We start from the raw sequence: 13,534 nt of genomic DNA on the forward strand, positions 1-13,534 counted from the left end.
ACTGGTCAAATCTAGCCTTTCTGGAAGACTGGCAATAAACATGTTAAAAGAAAACCGCACAAAAATTCTAATTAATGTTTGATACCAGCCATGTTTGGTCTACAGCAAACATGCGAAAGAAAGTTCTCTGGCCAGACGAGGCCAAAACTGTGCTTTTAGTCCTACAGGCAAAATCAAACATGGCAGTGGCAGCATCATGCTTTGGGATGCTTTTTTAGCAAGAAGAGTGAAGCTAAATATAAATATCTTGAAGTTGGATGAACAAGAAATCTTGTTAAAACTCGCAAAAGACTTGAGACCAGAGTAAGAAAATGATCTATGCGACACCAGTCGCTAACACGAAATGGCTTTTATTCAGCTATCTGAAGATGAATGGGGGAAAACTAGGTCTTTAGATGTGCAAAGCTGGTCGAGACACACGGCAGAATACTGCAGCAAAGCTGGTCCTACACATTATAGAAGAGCTGAACGCAAATGCAGGCCACACTTTTCAGATCCTTTGTTGTAAAAAATGTTGAAAGTCATGCCTCGTTTTCTTACGCTTTACAGTGATACACTAAGAAGTTGAGATAAAAAAGAATAACATATAATTCCACCAGTTTATGTTCATATCCAATAAATTGGAAAACGGGATCAGATGAGAGTACTCTGTCAGATTAAAAGTACCTTTTACAAATAATAGTTTTTAGGTAGACATTAAACATGTTGCATTGAGCCTAAGTTCCTGTAATAAAAATATTATCTATATATTTGATGTACTATTCTAATCTTAAATACCATGTTTTTGTTAGCGGTTAGTGTGTAATCATCATAGTTAAAACTTGAGAACAATAGCCTGCCTGTGATTAATGAGTGTTTCACTTAATGGAAATAGTTTCTGAATAAAAGCTTCTGATATAAAATCTTATATAAAAAATTATGACTACACTGTACATTACATCTGTTTTAGTCTGACTGTTCTGTGGAGATTATTTGTGTTTCTCTTCCCCTCAAATTGCAGGTTGATATTTCACCTTGAGGAATTTGTCCTTTAGCATCTGAGAACTCTGTACCACTCAGCACTTTTTTTACCTCCCGGACTCTGGAAATCATTATCAGCCACTGTTGGGTATTTAAGCAGAAGCCAAGTCTGTTCTTTGATTTTTTCCGCCACCACTCTGACATCCATAACTCCCACTGATCTACCTAAGATGGACAACAGTAAAGCGAAGCTTTGAGGGAAATTGTTGCCTGAGAAGGGCGGACACTCTTGCACATCGAAAAGGCTGCAGTTTTGAACATTGACCATTTTAGCTTAATGTTTTCAACCTATAAATGCCATAAAATCAGATCATTTTACTCTAATTTTTGAGACAGCCTGCATTCCTCTTGAGATGCTTGAAAAATCAATAACACTATAAATTTTGCAGTAGACAGAAAAAGGGAGGAGAATTAACTCTCAGAGAAATCAAAGAAGTCCAGCAACATTAGACAGTAAGAAAAAAACTTTTTTATAAATGATGGGGGTTTTGTACGTTAGAGTCCAAGTTTTCCATACCCCAATTGCCTCTGGGGATTTGTGTGTAACTGATGGAGCAATTTAGTGCTCGTTTATCTGAAAAAATTGGAAAAATTATGAAAATGTATCTATTTATTGAATCTAAACAGTGAAACTCAAATTATATTGACTTATTACACTCAGCATGGTACATTTTAAGCCTTTATTTCTGTTTGTTTTGATTATGGCTTACAGCTAGTGCAAATCCAAAAGTCTGCTTCTCTGAAAATACAATATTCCATAATGAGAATTTATTTTCTTTAAAGTATAGAAATGTGATGTTAATGAAGGACTTCTCACTTCTCCAGCAGACACTCACTGCTGGTAGGGAAGGTCAGACAAGATGTTCACTAAAGATGGTGGCTGTTACACAGTGTTGTATCCAACCATTAATCAAAAGTTTAATGGAAAGAAAAATTGTGGTAGAAAGAGATACAGCAGCAAAGAGGACCTAGAAAATTTCTGGAGAAATTTAAACAGGGCCTGCTAAAGTGTGCTCGTCAGTTGGTACCCAGCATTCTAATGCTAAAAATTAGCATCAATGCTAAAGTAAGCTACAATGTTGTCAACAGCATGTGGAGAGTCACAAGCATGTTAAGTAACATTGATTTACTCCATTCAGTATGTTAAAATTAGTGTACAAGCCAAAATTAGCCAAAATGCTACTGTTAGCCTAAATGTTGCCAGTGGCATGTGGGCTATAACTAGCATGTTGTCTTACGTTGTCTTCCTCCATTATGTGTGCTAAACATGGTTAATAAATAAACAAAATAGCTAACAAGCTTATTTTAGGAAAAAGGCTACTGTTAATGTGGGGAGTAGCTACTGCTAATGTTTGTGCTAATGTTAATGCACTGCCTACTGATTTTTACTTTTATAAAAGTAGAAATCAGATGTATACTTCGTGGCACTTCGTTACCAGAAGAAAAACGCTCATTTCTTAACACCAAATTAATTATTTTTTTATAAAACATAAGCTCTTTTGAAATATTGCTCATTTGCTTAGACACAAGAAAATTACAATTGGTAAATTTTACAAAGTAAAACTCAGACGTTTACTTCGTGGCACTTGGTTACCAGAAAACAAGCTTGTCTCTTAGCAACTGATTAACAACAAATATGATTTATACTTCATGGCAGTTCAATACCAGAAAAAAGCTTGCCTCTTAACACCAAATTAATTATTGTTTGTGAAACACAAGAAATTTTCACTTTTCTGAAAAATTCGCCAACTGCACATTTCTTGTTAAGTGGTATAAAAATAAGTAGTACTTGAGAAGAGCAGAAGAAATCTTATGTTTTTTGAACAATGACAATATTTGTTGTTAATCAGTTGCTAAGAGACGAGTGTGTTTATTGGTAACCAAGTGCCACAAAGTAAACATCTGATATTTATTTTGCAAAATTTACCAACTAAATTTCTTGTGTCTAAGCAGAAACGCAGTATTTCAAAAGAGCTTATCTTTCATAAACAATAATTAATTAATTTGGTGTTAAGAGATGAGCGATTTTTTTTTTTTCTGGTAACCAACTGCCACGAAGTATAAATCAAGATTTTTACTTTTGTGTTGAATGTCTGTTTTAGGGTTAGGGTTTTCAGTCAAACCTGACAGGCTTAATGGAAATGTGTGATTTCATATTCCACCAGGATGTTAATTTTCCAACAGCACAAACTTGCCAATACTGTCAAACATATTAATGCCACTTTAATCACAATGGTTTTACCCTGTTTGCTGGACAGCAAATTGGCCAGACCTAAACCCGATAGAGAGTATTGTCAAGAGGAAGATAAGAGACACTAATGTTGACGAGTTGAAAGCCACTATCAACTTTAACACCTCAGCAGAACCACAGGCTCATCACCTCCTACCACACTGCAAAAGTAGCTAATGCAAAATCAGTATTGAGTGCAGATACTGTACACTGCATGGACATACCTTTTTTATTGATCAATAATATTCTAGTAACCTGAGGAATTGAATCTGGTGTTAGCTGTAAGCTACAATCATCAAAAGTGATCAAAAACTAAAGCTTTAAAAAATATAACCCTGAGTGTGAGTGATATTTCACTCACACTCACGGTTTCCAGCATATTTGCGCTTACTTTTTCAATTTCAAAATTAATTCAGAATACAATTTCGACCTAAAAAAATATTCAGTATCATTATTTGTACACGTTTGCAATTTTCATTTGTTAAAAAAATTCACATTCCTATTTCAAAGTGATGAAAATTTCAATATATATATATTTCAGTGTTAAAAACATTCAGCATATAAAAAAATTCAACTTTTAAAAATTCAAATGCAATTTTTTCAGTGTCCTAAAAATTCACCTTGCTCAAATTCGCTGTCTCAAATTCAACATCTAAAAATTCGCTGTACAAAAATGGCGAGGTTACTTCAGGTCACAGACATTAGCAATCGTTGTCAGATTTCAACACCCAGCCAATCACATGACCTAAGCGTCATATTGAAGAAATACCAGCATCACCGAGGCCAGCGACCACGGAGGCGAACGCAAACCCAACGGTGAGTCTATGCTTTCATATTTCTGTAGTACATTTTATTTTGCGCATGAACTTTGATACATGAYATTAAAGCTTGATTTAAAACACGGGTTTGGGCCGTTGTTAATCTTACGCCATGTAATGCTGGCATATTAGTTCTCGCTACCCGCTAGACCTCCACCCCCTTCTCTTGGCTGTCCTACGCCCAATTTTCCCCTGTTTTATTTCAAAAAGGARTATCACTTGCGCCAAGTCTAGAATCTTTAAAGATAACTGATTCTCCTCCCATTCAATTTCGGGAATCTACACCCTGGAAAACACAAAGAAGGGATCAAGAGAACTCAAAATGTACTTGATTGCAGATTGCTATGTTACAAATTAAATGAAWGATAGTATACATGCTACACATTAAATTATCCAATTAAAATGTACCTCTATCAAGGCACTGTGGGGTTCAGGAATTGAATGGTGTGCAACTTAATCAGAATTTGCTTGTAATTACAACTTTAATCACAAATTTTAGCATAGCTCAAACATTCTTTGTAACTAAAAATATATTAAAGATTCTAGACTTGGCGCAAGTGATATTCCTTTTTGAAATAAAACGGGGGAAAATTGGGCGTAGGACAGCCAAGAGAAGGGGGTGGAGGTCTAGCRGGTAGCGAGAACTAATATGCCAGCATTACATGGCGTAAGATTAACAACGGCCCAAACCCGTGTTTTAAATCAAGCTTTAATATCATGTATCAAAGTTCATGCGCAAAATAAAATGTACTACAGAAATATGAAAGCATAGACTCACCGTTGGGTTTGCGTTCGCCTCCGTGGTCGCTGGCCTCGGTGATGCTGGTATTTCTTCAATATGACGCTTAGGTCATGTGATTGGCTGGGTGTTGAAATCTGACAACGATTGCTAATGTCTGTGACCTGAAGTAACCTYGCCATTTTTGTACAGCGAATTTTTAGATGTTGAATATGAGACAGCGAATTTGAGCAAGTTGAATTTTTAGGACACTGAAAAAATTGCATTTGAATTTTTAAAAGTAGAATTTTTTTATATGCTGAATGTTTTTAACACTGAAAAATATATCTATTGAAATTTGTATCACTTTGAAATAGGAATGTGAATTTTTTTAACAAATGAAAATTGCAAACGTGTACAAATAATGATACTGAATATTTTTTTAGGCCGACATTGTATTCTGAATTAATTTTGAAATTGAAAAAGTAAGCGCAAATATACAACATTCAAGTTTCAGATGCATTTTTTATTCAAATTCTGATGGCACATATTTACTTCCATACACCAGGCTTTACTTGTGCCCCCACCAAGCTTAGCATTGCTTATTTATTTAAGGGTCTTTTTTTGTTGTTTTTTTTATGTTTGCATTTTTTTAAGACATTAGTTGGTGTTTAGATATTAATCTTCCAATCTTCCAATAACTGTCAAGCTGGGCTTAGCAAGTTTTCTGGGGGAAACCTTGGGACTTGAAGTTTTATCACAACATTTTGTGGTACTATTGTGATAACAGTAAAAGTGACAATAATAACTATTTATGTCTTCTTTTTTAGAGAACTGTATGGCTCTGACTGAATGACAGAAACCACAAATGCTGCTCTTGAAAAAAAAAAAAACATGTATATTATACTTATTTTGGGCAGCAGTCACTTCAGGAAGTGTGATTTGTAAAGTAAACTGCACATAGTAATTGTATTGAATCATATTTTCAAATATATTTGTATTTATTGGTGGTCTGATTGAACAAAGAGTGGACAAAAGAGTAAAAAAAAAGAACATTTCAGCAACATGGACAGTTTGGGGGACCTTTAAATGTCAAAATTTTAAATTTGTCATGACGACAAATGATAAGAAATGTATCACGATAAATGATGAGCGATATGATAAATGGCCATCCCCAATTTTATAATGGAAATGTGCAAATATGTGTGTATGATATCCCAATTTGCAGAGATGCACCTGCAGAACACCAACAGAGAACTGGAGCGGTGGATGCAGACACACACCTACCGTTCATGCCGTTGTAGATGCTCCGGTGGTGCGGCGACAGCTCGTCACCAGCTGGCCTCCTCTGCCCCTCCCTCACGGGGCTGCCAAACTTTGCGTGGTCCGGGCTCACGCTGTACTGGTGCCTGTGAGTTTCAGGGCTGCCGCCGTGGATCATGCAGCCCTTTTCGTGGTGCTCGCCGACCCCCAAATGTGCATGCCGGGGCTCGGGACTCCCGCAGCCCGTGGTGCTAATACTGCTCCGCTTGTACTTCTGGTAGAGCTCCCCACTGCCTCCATGGCCCAGGAAGTGCTGCCTTTGGCCCAGTAGGAGATCCGAGCTGTGGTGCTTGGGGTGCTGCTCCGGGCTGCGGTGGCCTATGTTGCGCCCGTACTTCTCCGGGCTCAGGCCCCGCATGACCCGGCTGTGGTCGGGCACGGATATGGAGCCGCAGCGGGGCCGGCAGAGCTGGGGCAGGGTGTACGGATACTCCAGGCTCGTGCTCCGGTGCCGCCCAGCCGGGAGCTCTGGGCTGGACACCTCCCTGTCCGCTCCACCTATCCCACTGATGCTGCTACACCTGGGTTTGTGCAAAAGTTCAGGGCTGCCTTTCTCCCCGCTGCTCCCAACGCCGCTCACACCTACAGAGAGGTGAGTCTGCTTGTGGTGAGGGTGGTCCGAGCTGTCGGCGCTGCCTGCGCTCGAGGTGCTGCTCCCATCTCCCACGTCCCTCATGAGAAGCCCCTGGCCTGGCACCAGCAGCAGGCTGTTCTGGCTGTCTATTGAGTTGCGGCATCCTCCCATCCCCACGCCCCCTCCGCCTCCACCTCCCCCTACCACCACCCCTCCTCCACCCGAAACTCCCTTCTCGTCATCCAGCAACAGGCAGAGCTCCTTCAGCTCCATATTCTCCTGGATCACCTCCTCCTGTCTGACCTCCAGCTCCTTGAGCTTCTGCAGGTACAGGGTCACTTCCTTGCGCATGATGCTGGCGCTGTACCGTCCGAGACGCTGCCACTCCCTGGACACACGCTTTCCTTTCTGACGGTCATCATCTAAGAAACAGCACAAGTCCCGCAGCTCACGATTGTCCTCTTGCAGCTTCTGGTTGATGTCCTGGGAAAAAGAGAAGAAAAACATGCAAAAAAAAAAAAGAAATATGGGAAACTTGACTGTAGTTGGAACATAATTAACATTTTAAATGGCTACCAGTGCATCCTTGCTATTATTTTATTACTATCTAGTCAGGTTTTATATCGATTTCTGATTCTCTTTGACTTTGAAAAATACAACTAGAAAATGCAGTAGAGTCTCTGATAGTTTTGAATACAATAGAATATGAACATCAAAGATACAGTATGTCCCTAACCTCCATCTGATTTTTCAAAGTACGTGCAGTTTGTTGATCCACTTACAAGACAACAAAAAAAAAGATGGAAAGATTTAATAATACGAAACAAAGTTTACGTTTTCCAGTAATTAATCTGCCGATGGCGATCAGATTTGATTTAAAGAAAATCTGACGAGTCGGATTGCTAGCTGTTTGATTGGTGCATCAGAGATCAGCAGTATATATTGATTATACAGTATTTCCTCCATGCAGCTCAGTCAGTATTTCAAGTTTCAGAGAAGTCTGTTGACAGTAAACAGTCAGTAAATCAATCAGTAAATCCTATTCTTGAATGAATCGCAGCTTTCAGCTTAAGTTTTATTTAAGACTTTAAAACCTTTCTAGGACAATTTTTTAAAGTTGCATGAGCTGTAGCTTGATAATGTTATCAAGTTAGCTTATAGATCAAGTAAAAGTAGTATTCTAAACAAAGTCTGGTTTTCTTTAACCCTTGTGTCTAGAAATGGGGTCTAACCGACCCCACACACGTAAAACTCGTATCATTTGCCTCAGTCCTCTACGTTTGCCTCAGTCCTCGCATGCACAAGGGTTAAGATATGACTTTCCGATTTAGTTTTTTTACTGATTCCATTTTTTTCTTTGATGGGTCATAATGTATAGAAAACTTTGTGTTGTAAGTTCGTTGATAATGGTAGTGACTTTGAATCCACAGGAAAATACAAGATCTATGCTTTTTATTCATTACTATCTATGCTTCAAAGCATTTTTCTCGAACTTTTCTCTGATATGTATTCCTCAGGGGGATTTTTACATTAAAAGAAATAGCATGATGCTTGTTGATGCATCTGCAGAATAAAATTAGAGAGAAATTTGATGGATTGCATCAAAAGGCTGTACAAAAAAAATCTAATCTGATCTCTGATCAGAGCCAATCAAGACAGAATTATTGATTGATTAACATAGATCAAATGTGTCATATTTCATGCATGGTTCTCAGTGGAGTAAAAACTTGAGCAGCCTGATTTCTTGTTAATGATTTGTAAATCATCAGGAAGCAAAGCACCTCAATAAGCCGAATGCTTCAGAATAAATCATAAAGTTGCACTAAGTTACTTTTAAATTGTTTTTGAACCTGAATTATTTGAATCCAATATCTCCATTAATTATGAAAACGCTTATTTTTAATTTCATAACCTAAAAAAGCTTAAAAATTGGCTAACAGTAGAGATACTCTGAGCAGACTTTTCCTGACTGACATTTTTTTATTATTATTATTTTAAGCACCATAACATGAACGTGGGGGCTGGGTGAAACAATGTGCAGCAGGCTTCGTTGGTTGAGTTAATTTTGAATCCAGCAGCAAATAAAGGAATTACAGGATTATGCCCATACCCAAAGGATGTGCACCAGAATACAAAGCTGTTGGCCGATGCCTTCAGAGAACAAAAAATAGAAGCTCATAGTTTTTATGCATTTAATGATTTAGAAAAAAAAAAGAAAAGTCAAGTTTGTTTTTCATTAATTAGTGCTTGACCTGCCAATCACCGCTCAGAAACGATCGAGAGAAAAAATCGTCCAATTTCAACTGGTGAATCTCCTATTTATCGCTCTAAAAAAGCTGCATCCATTACATGATTTGATTTATATTCCCCACTCGTTTAGATATCGCCCCGTCACCGCGTGCAATCGTAATGAAATGAAACCTTAATCCTCTCCGATTTCCCCTTGAATAAACAGCAAGTGCATGCAGTCAGTGAGATACATAACGAGGAAGGCCGGGTTCAGGAGCAGAAACGACACCGCGCAGAACATTTTGCATTAAAAGCAACATTAAAGCACTCCTTTTTCACCTCCAAAAGACCTCCCTCCCCTCCGCCTGTGACAATTTAACTCTCACCTAGATCCTCCCTCTCCCGCTCCCTCTCCTCCTGTTAGAGCCTCCAGCTCTTTCCAGTGTAATTAGGCCGCTTGGATGGGCAGAGGTGACAAGGTCCCTGGGAGAGGCAAATGATCCCTGTGTGCTGCTGAGGCTACCTCAGGCAAGTCTCAACTTTAATTGTAAACACTGTGGACATAGTGCCACATTACCCTTATTAGAAGAGGTAGTGACTAAGATTAGTGTTAGTGAGAAAGGTTTGGTGAATCTTCAGGTTCATCTTGTGTAAATCTGCAGTGTTTTTGCGAAGGTCTTCACATCTTCTGGTTATAGGCTGCAACAATCACTCATTTCAGAGTGTGGTTGTTGTGGTTTATGTAATGGACTAACAAAAAGTAGCCAAATAAAATAAAAAAACCCATCTTGTGTAAAAGCATCTCCCCCCCGCCCCCCAAGTAAAAGGTTGAAGGGTGTGACACCCGCTATTCCGTTTACGCTGATATCCCAAATAAAATCAAAAGTACGGGTTAATTCGTCACCTGAAGATTGAAACACGACTAGAAACCTACCGATATGTAGTCACACACCTAAACTGACGGAGAAAGAAAGTATTCAGAGAAGGAGAAAAGAGGCCTGTGGTACCTCTGGAGGAGTTATAATGATCTACAGCTTGAGTGGAACCATCTGCTCTACAAATCTGGCCTTTGACGAACACTTACAAACAAAAAGCAATTGCATTTTGCCACAAGCCACGCCTACACACAGCAAACATATGTAAGAAAATAATCTCGTCAGATGAAGCTAAAATTACCCTTTTGCTTATAAGCAAAATACTGTGTGTGGCAGAAAACTAATACTTTACATCCCCCAGACCACACCGTCTCCAGCAAGTCAGAAGATGGAGGGAGCTAATTACAGAACATTGCTAGAAGAAACCCTGTTAGAGGCTGCCAAAGTTTTGAGAATGTGGTAGATTTCCAGCAAAACAACCATAAGCATCCACCAAAGCTACGATCCAAAGGTTTAGATCAAAGCCTATTCAAGTCTTAAATGTCCCAGTAAAAGTCCAAATCCATTTAAGTGCCTACATACAGTTCATCTAATCTGAGCGCCATCTAATTATGTCAGGAGAATTTAATTTAATTGCACACCACACTTTTCAGATCTTTTGAAATTTGACTCCACCGTGTAATTTCAACCTAAAAATGAGAACTTTTTAGTTCATATGTCACATAAATTCCCAGTCAAGCACAATAAAGTCTACCGTTGTGACGTGACAAAATACAGAAAAGTCCAGTTCATTTGAATACTTTTTTCAAATGCACTGGATGTGCAGGAATTTCAAATGTAAGGAGAGAGACAGATCTGGGTACGAAGCCCATAATGTCATTGATTCTGCTCAAAAGCACAGTTACTCAACCTATCGGCTATGAAACCGAATCTCATTGGACTTCTTAAGCCTGCAAGTTTAGCGTGGGCACATCCACAACGCAGGCCCACGGAACGAGACAGCGAACTTTCAGTGTTATCTTATCTGGCATCATGGTTGCTGATTGCTTGATAAAGAGCTGAATATTCCTCCCGTTATGCGCGCTCTCAGGTGCGCCTCAAACCTATGATCTCATCCTTTGCAAATGCGCGGCCCTCCGCCCTCCTCTTCCTCCTCCTTCCTCCTCTTCCTCACCTTCAGCCCCCTAATCTCGTTCAGGTGCAGCTGGAGGCTGCGGTTGACCTCTCGGATGAGATTCCCGTGGTCCAGAATCACGCTCATCTTATCGGCCTCAGACCGCCTCAGCCGGCGCACCAGCTCCTCTTTGGTCCACCTGAGCAGCTCCTCGTCCGTCAGACCCGAGATGTCTTCGGCCGGACTTTCACTCTTCGCTATGGACAGCTGGAGCTGGGGCTGTGGCTGGGGCTGGGGCTGGAGCGGCGGAGTTGCCTTCTCCATTGGCACAGCTCCTCCGGCACCGACAAAGGGCAGAAAACACTCGCGGGTTCGTCAAGCAGCTCCGCTCGCATCCAATCCGACCTGCAGAGGTTGAGGAAGCGGGTTACCGTTTGGTAATCAGCGGCATAGTTCGGCCTCTGTGTTGCCCTCCACTCTCCCACTCTCTCATAGAGCAACAGCTGACGATGCCGGGCTGAGTGCAGCACGGCGGAGAGGATGCTGTGGGCTCCTTATCGCTGCATCATCCGACTCTATGCAGCGGATGCACGGCGCGATCCCGGTCCGGAAGGAGATGAAAGTGGAAGAAGGTTTACCTGGATGTGAAAGCGGTCAGAGTCAGAGAGGAGGGAGTCATCTGAGCAAAGCAGAGACAGAGAGAGGAAAAAGCTCTCCCCTTCTCTGCTCCTCTCTGCCTTTCCCTCCTGAAGCTTTCTCACCCCCCCAGAGGTTTGCGCCTCTGTGAAAACACAGCTTTCCTACAGCGCCACCTAGTGGTGGGTTTCATATCAAACGGCTACATGGAGCAGTCCTATTCAAATATGAACAATATACCTGTTAGGTGTTATATTAAATCATTTAAAAACAAAAATGTCATTAGTTGTCTTAAATTAAAGGGCGTACTACTTTATTTATGTTTTGTTTAGTTTTTTTTTTCTTACTTGAGAAGCTATAAAACATAAAGATCAAAGGTGAGTGGAGTAGTACCCCACAAAAGTACTCAAGTAAGAGTGGTGCTACTTCAACATAATTTTATTCAAGTAAAAATAAAAATAGCCTTCCAAGAAATTACTCAAGTAACAGTAAAAAAAAGTATTTTGTTTGAATACTCACTAACTGATCAAAACTTCAACCATTTAAAGTTTAAAAAATTACATCAGATGGAGAAAAATACCAAAAAATGTGAAAATGTTGGCACTTTAAAGACTAAAATTAAAATAATCCATATATACCATCATAACAACATAACAAAATCAGGCTAAAGAAGTATTTATCCAAATAATATCTATCAAGTTTATTGTGCAAATTTGAATAGAACTTTTCCATGTAACTTTTTGATTTTAAACCCATCATTAGTGAGAACAGAGGCTCTCAGAGTTTTGTTGATCTTATGCAGCTTACTGCATTCCAGGATTGGCATGTGTTGTTGACTTTCTTGTAATCAATCCAGGCAGGTTTGTTTGTCTGGCTACTGTTCTGTGAACCAACAGTTGGTGTTTAGTATTTTTACCAATGCCTTTCTGTGCCTCTGTCATGTATTGAACCATGTGCTTATCTTACCCGCTATACCTTACAGGTTTTTGGCCAATAGTTGGATGGGATTATTCCCTTCTGGCTGACTTTCATTATCAGGGTTATTCAGCCCTTGGTCAGCCATTCGGAGTGGGAACCATTTTGCAGCAGTTTGTTCATTTGTGTCTTTAGGCTCTGGAGAGAAGTCCAGAGTCTAATGGCAGGCTCTGGACAGTCATTAGCCAGTGAGCGTGGATCATATCTGCCCAGTTCTTCATACCTGAGAGGATATCTGCCATTGTGATGTTCACCTGACTTTGTTCAGGGAGATTAGTGTGGTTTGTATTAGCCACTGTGCATAATTGCTATGTAATGCCTCTTTCTTCCAAATACCTTTCCAGTACTGTTCAGTCTTCTGCCTAAAAGGGTGGCTTATATTACCCCGCCCTGTGGATTTGGTTCCCAGGCCTCGAGACTGACACATGCGCATCAGACCAAAAAAAAAATGTTTCCTTGAAAATGTTTTGCTTGGAAGAAAAAGGTTCTATATTTCAGTGCTATTCCTCAATTTAAACATATAGAATACAGCACAGCAGTGTGACATGTACCAAAATCAGTAAAATTTGGAAATATATTCAGTGTTGCTGTGCGCCCCTTGGTGGCACCATTGACCAGCAGCTGTACTATGTAAGAAGAAAAATAGAGTTTATGGTCTGTCATGTTTAGATATTAACCTATTAGTGAGAAAGACTCAACTCTTTTCACCAATACTGATGTTGTAATCACTCTAACTTCAGTCAAGTTGAGTGCATAACAATTATGCATGGACATGTTTAATAGGTCAAAATTTCGCTACTATACATAAAGGCATTAATATGAACATTAATGCCTTTAATGACAAAAACATTGAAGGTTGTATACACAATAGTTTTACGGCTATATAGATACGCAACATTATATTCTTCAGAAATGTTACAGAACAGACTGTGACTTTGCTTCCTGTTTGCTGCGGCCCTCAAGAGAAGACCCAACAGACTTCATTTCCCAGAGTACCCCACTTCCGCATGCTACGCTGACTC

General features: G+C 39.7%; 1 protein-coding gene across 3 annotated transcripts in view; it reads right to left on the bottom strand.

Annotated features, from left to right (window-relative positions):
- ccdc85al (coiled-coil domain containing 85A, like) overlaps positions 1-11,652 on the bottom strand; it is a 37,648-nt gene extending 25,996 nt beyond the window's left edge. Inside the window, exons 1-3 of one of the 3 annotated variants that reach the window (XM_008409318.2) lie at positions 11,540-11,644; positions 10,962-11,306; positions 6,074-7,166 (exon numbers count right to left, since the gene is read on the bottom strand). In XM_008409318.2, coding sequence (XP_008407540.1) covers positions 6,074-7,166; positions 10,962-11,225 — 1,357 coding nt within the window. In that variant the 5' untranslated portion in view covers positions 11,226-11,306; positions 11,540-11,644. Of the gene's footprint in view, positions 1-6,069; positions 7,167-10,961 lie in introns of all 3 variants that reach the window. The other 2 variants (XM_008409336.2, XM_008409327.2) reach the window with 2 other exon arrangements.
- Between the last annotated feature and the right edge of the window lie 1,882 nt (positions 11,653-13,534).

The sequence above is a fragment of the Poecilia reticulata genome, linkage group LG1 (genome assembly GCF_000633615.1).
Source record: "Poecilia reticulata strain Guanapo linkage group LG1, Guppy_female_1.0+MT, whole genome shotgun sequence".
NCBI classification, from domain to species: domain Eukaryota; kingdom Metazoa; phylum Chordata; class Actinopteri; order Cyprinodontiformes; family Poeciliidae; genus Poecilia; species Poecilia reticulata.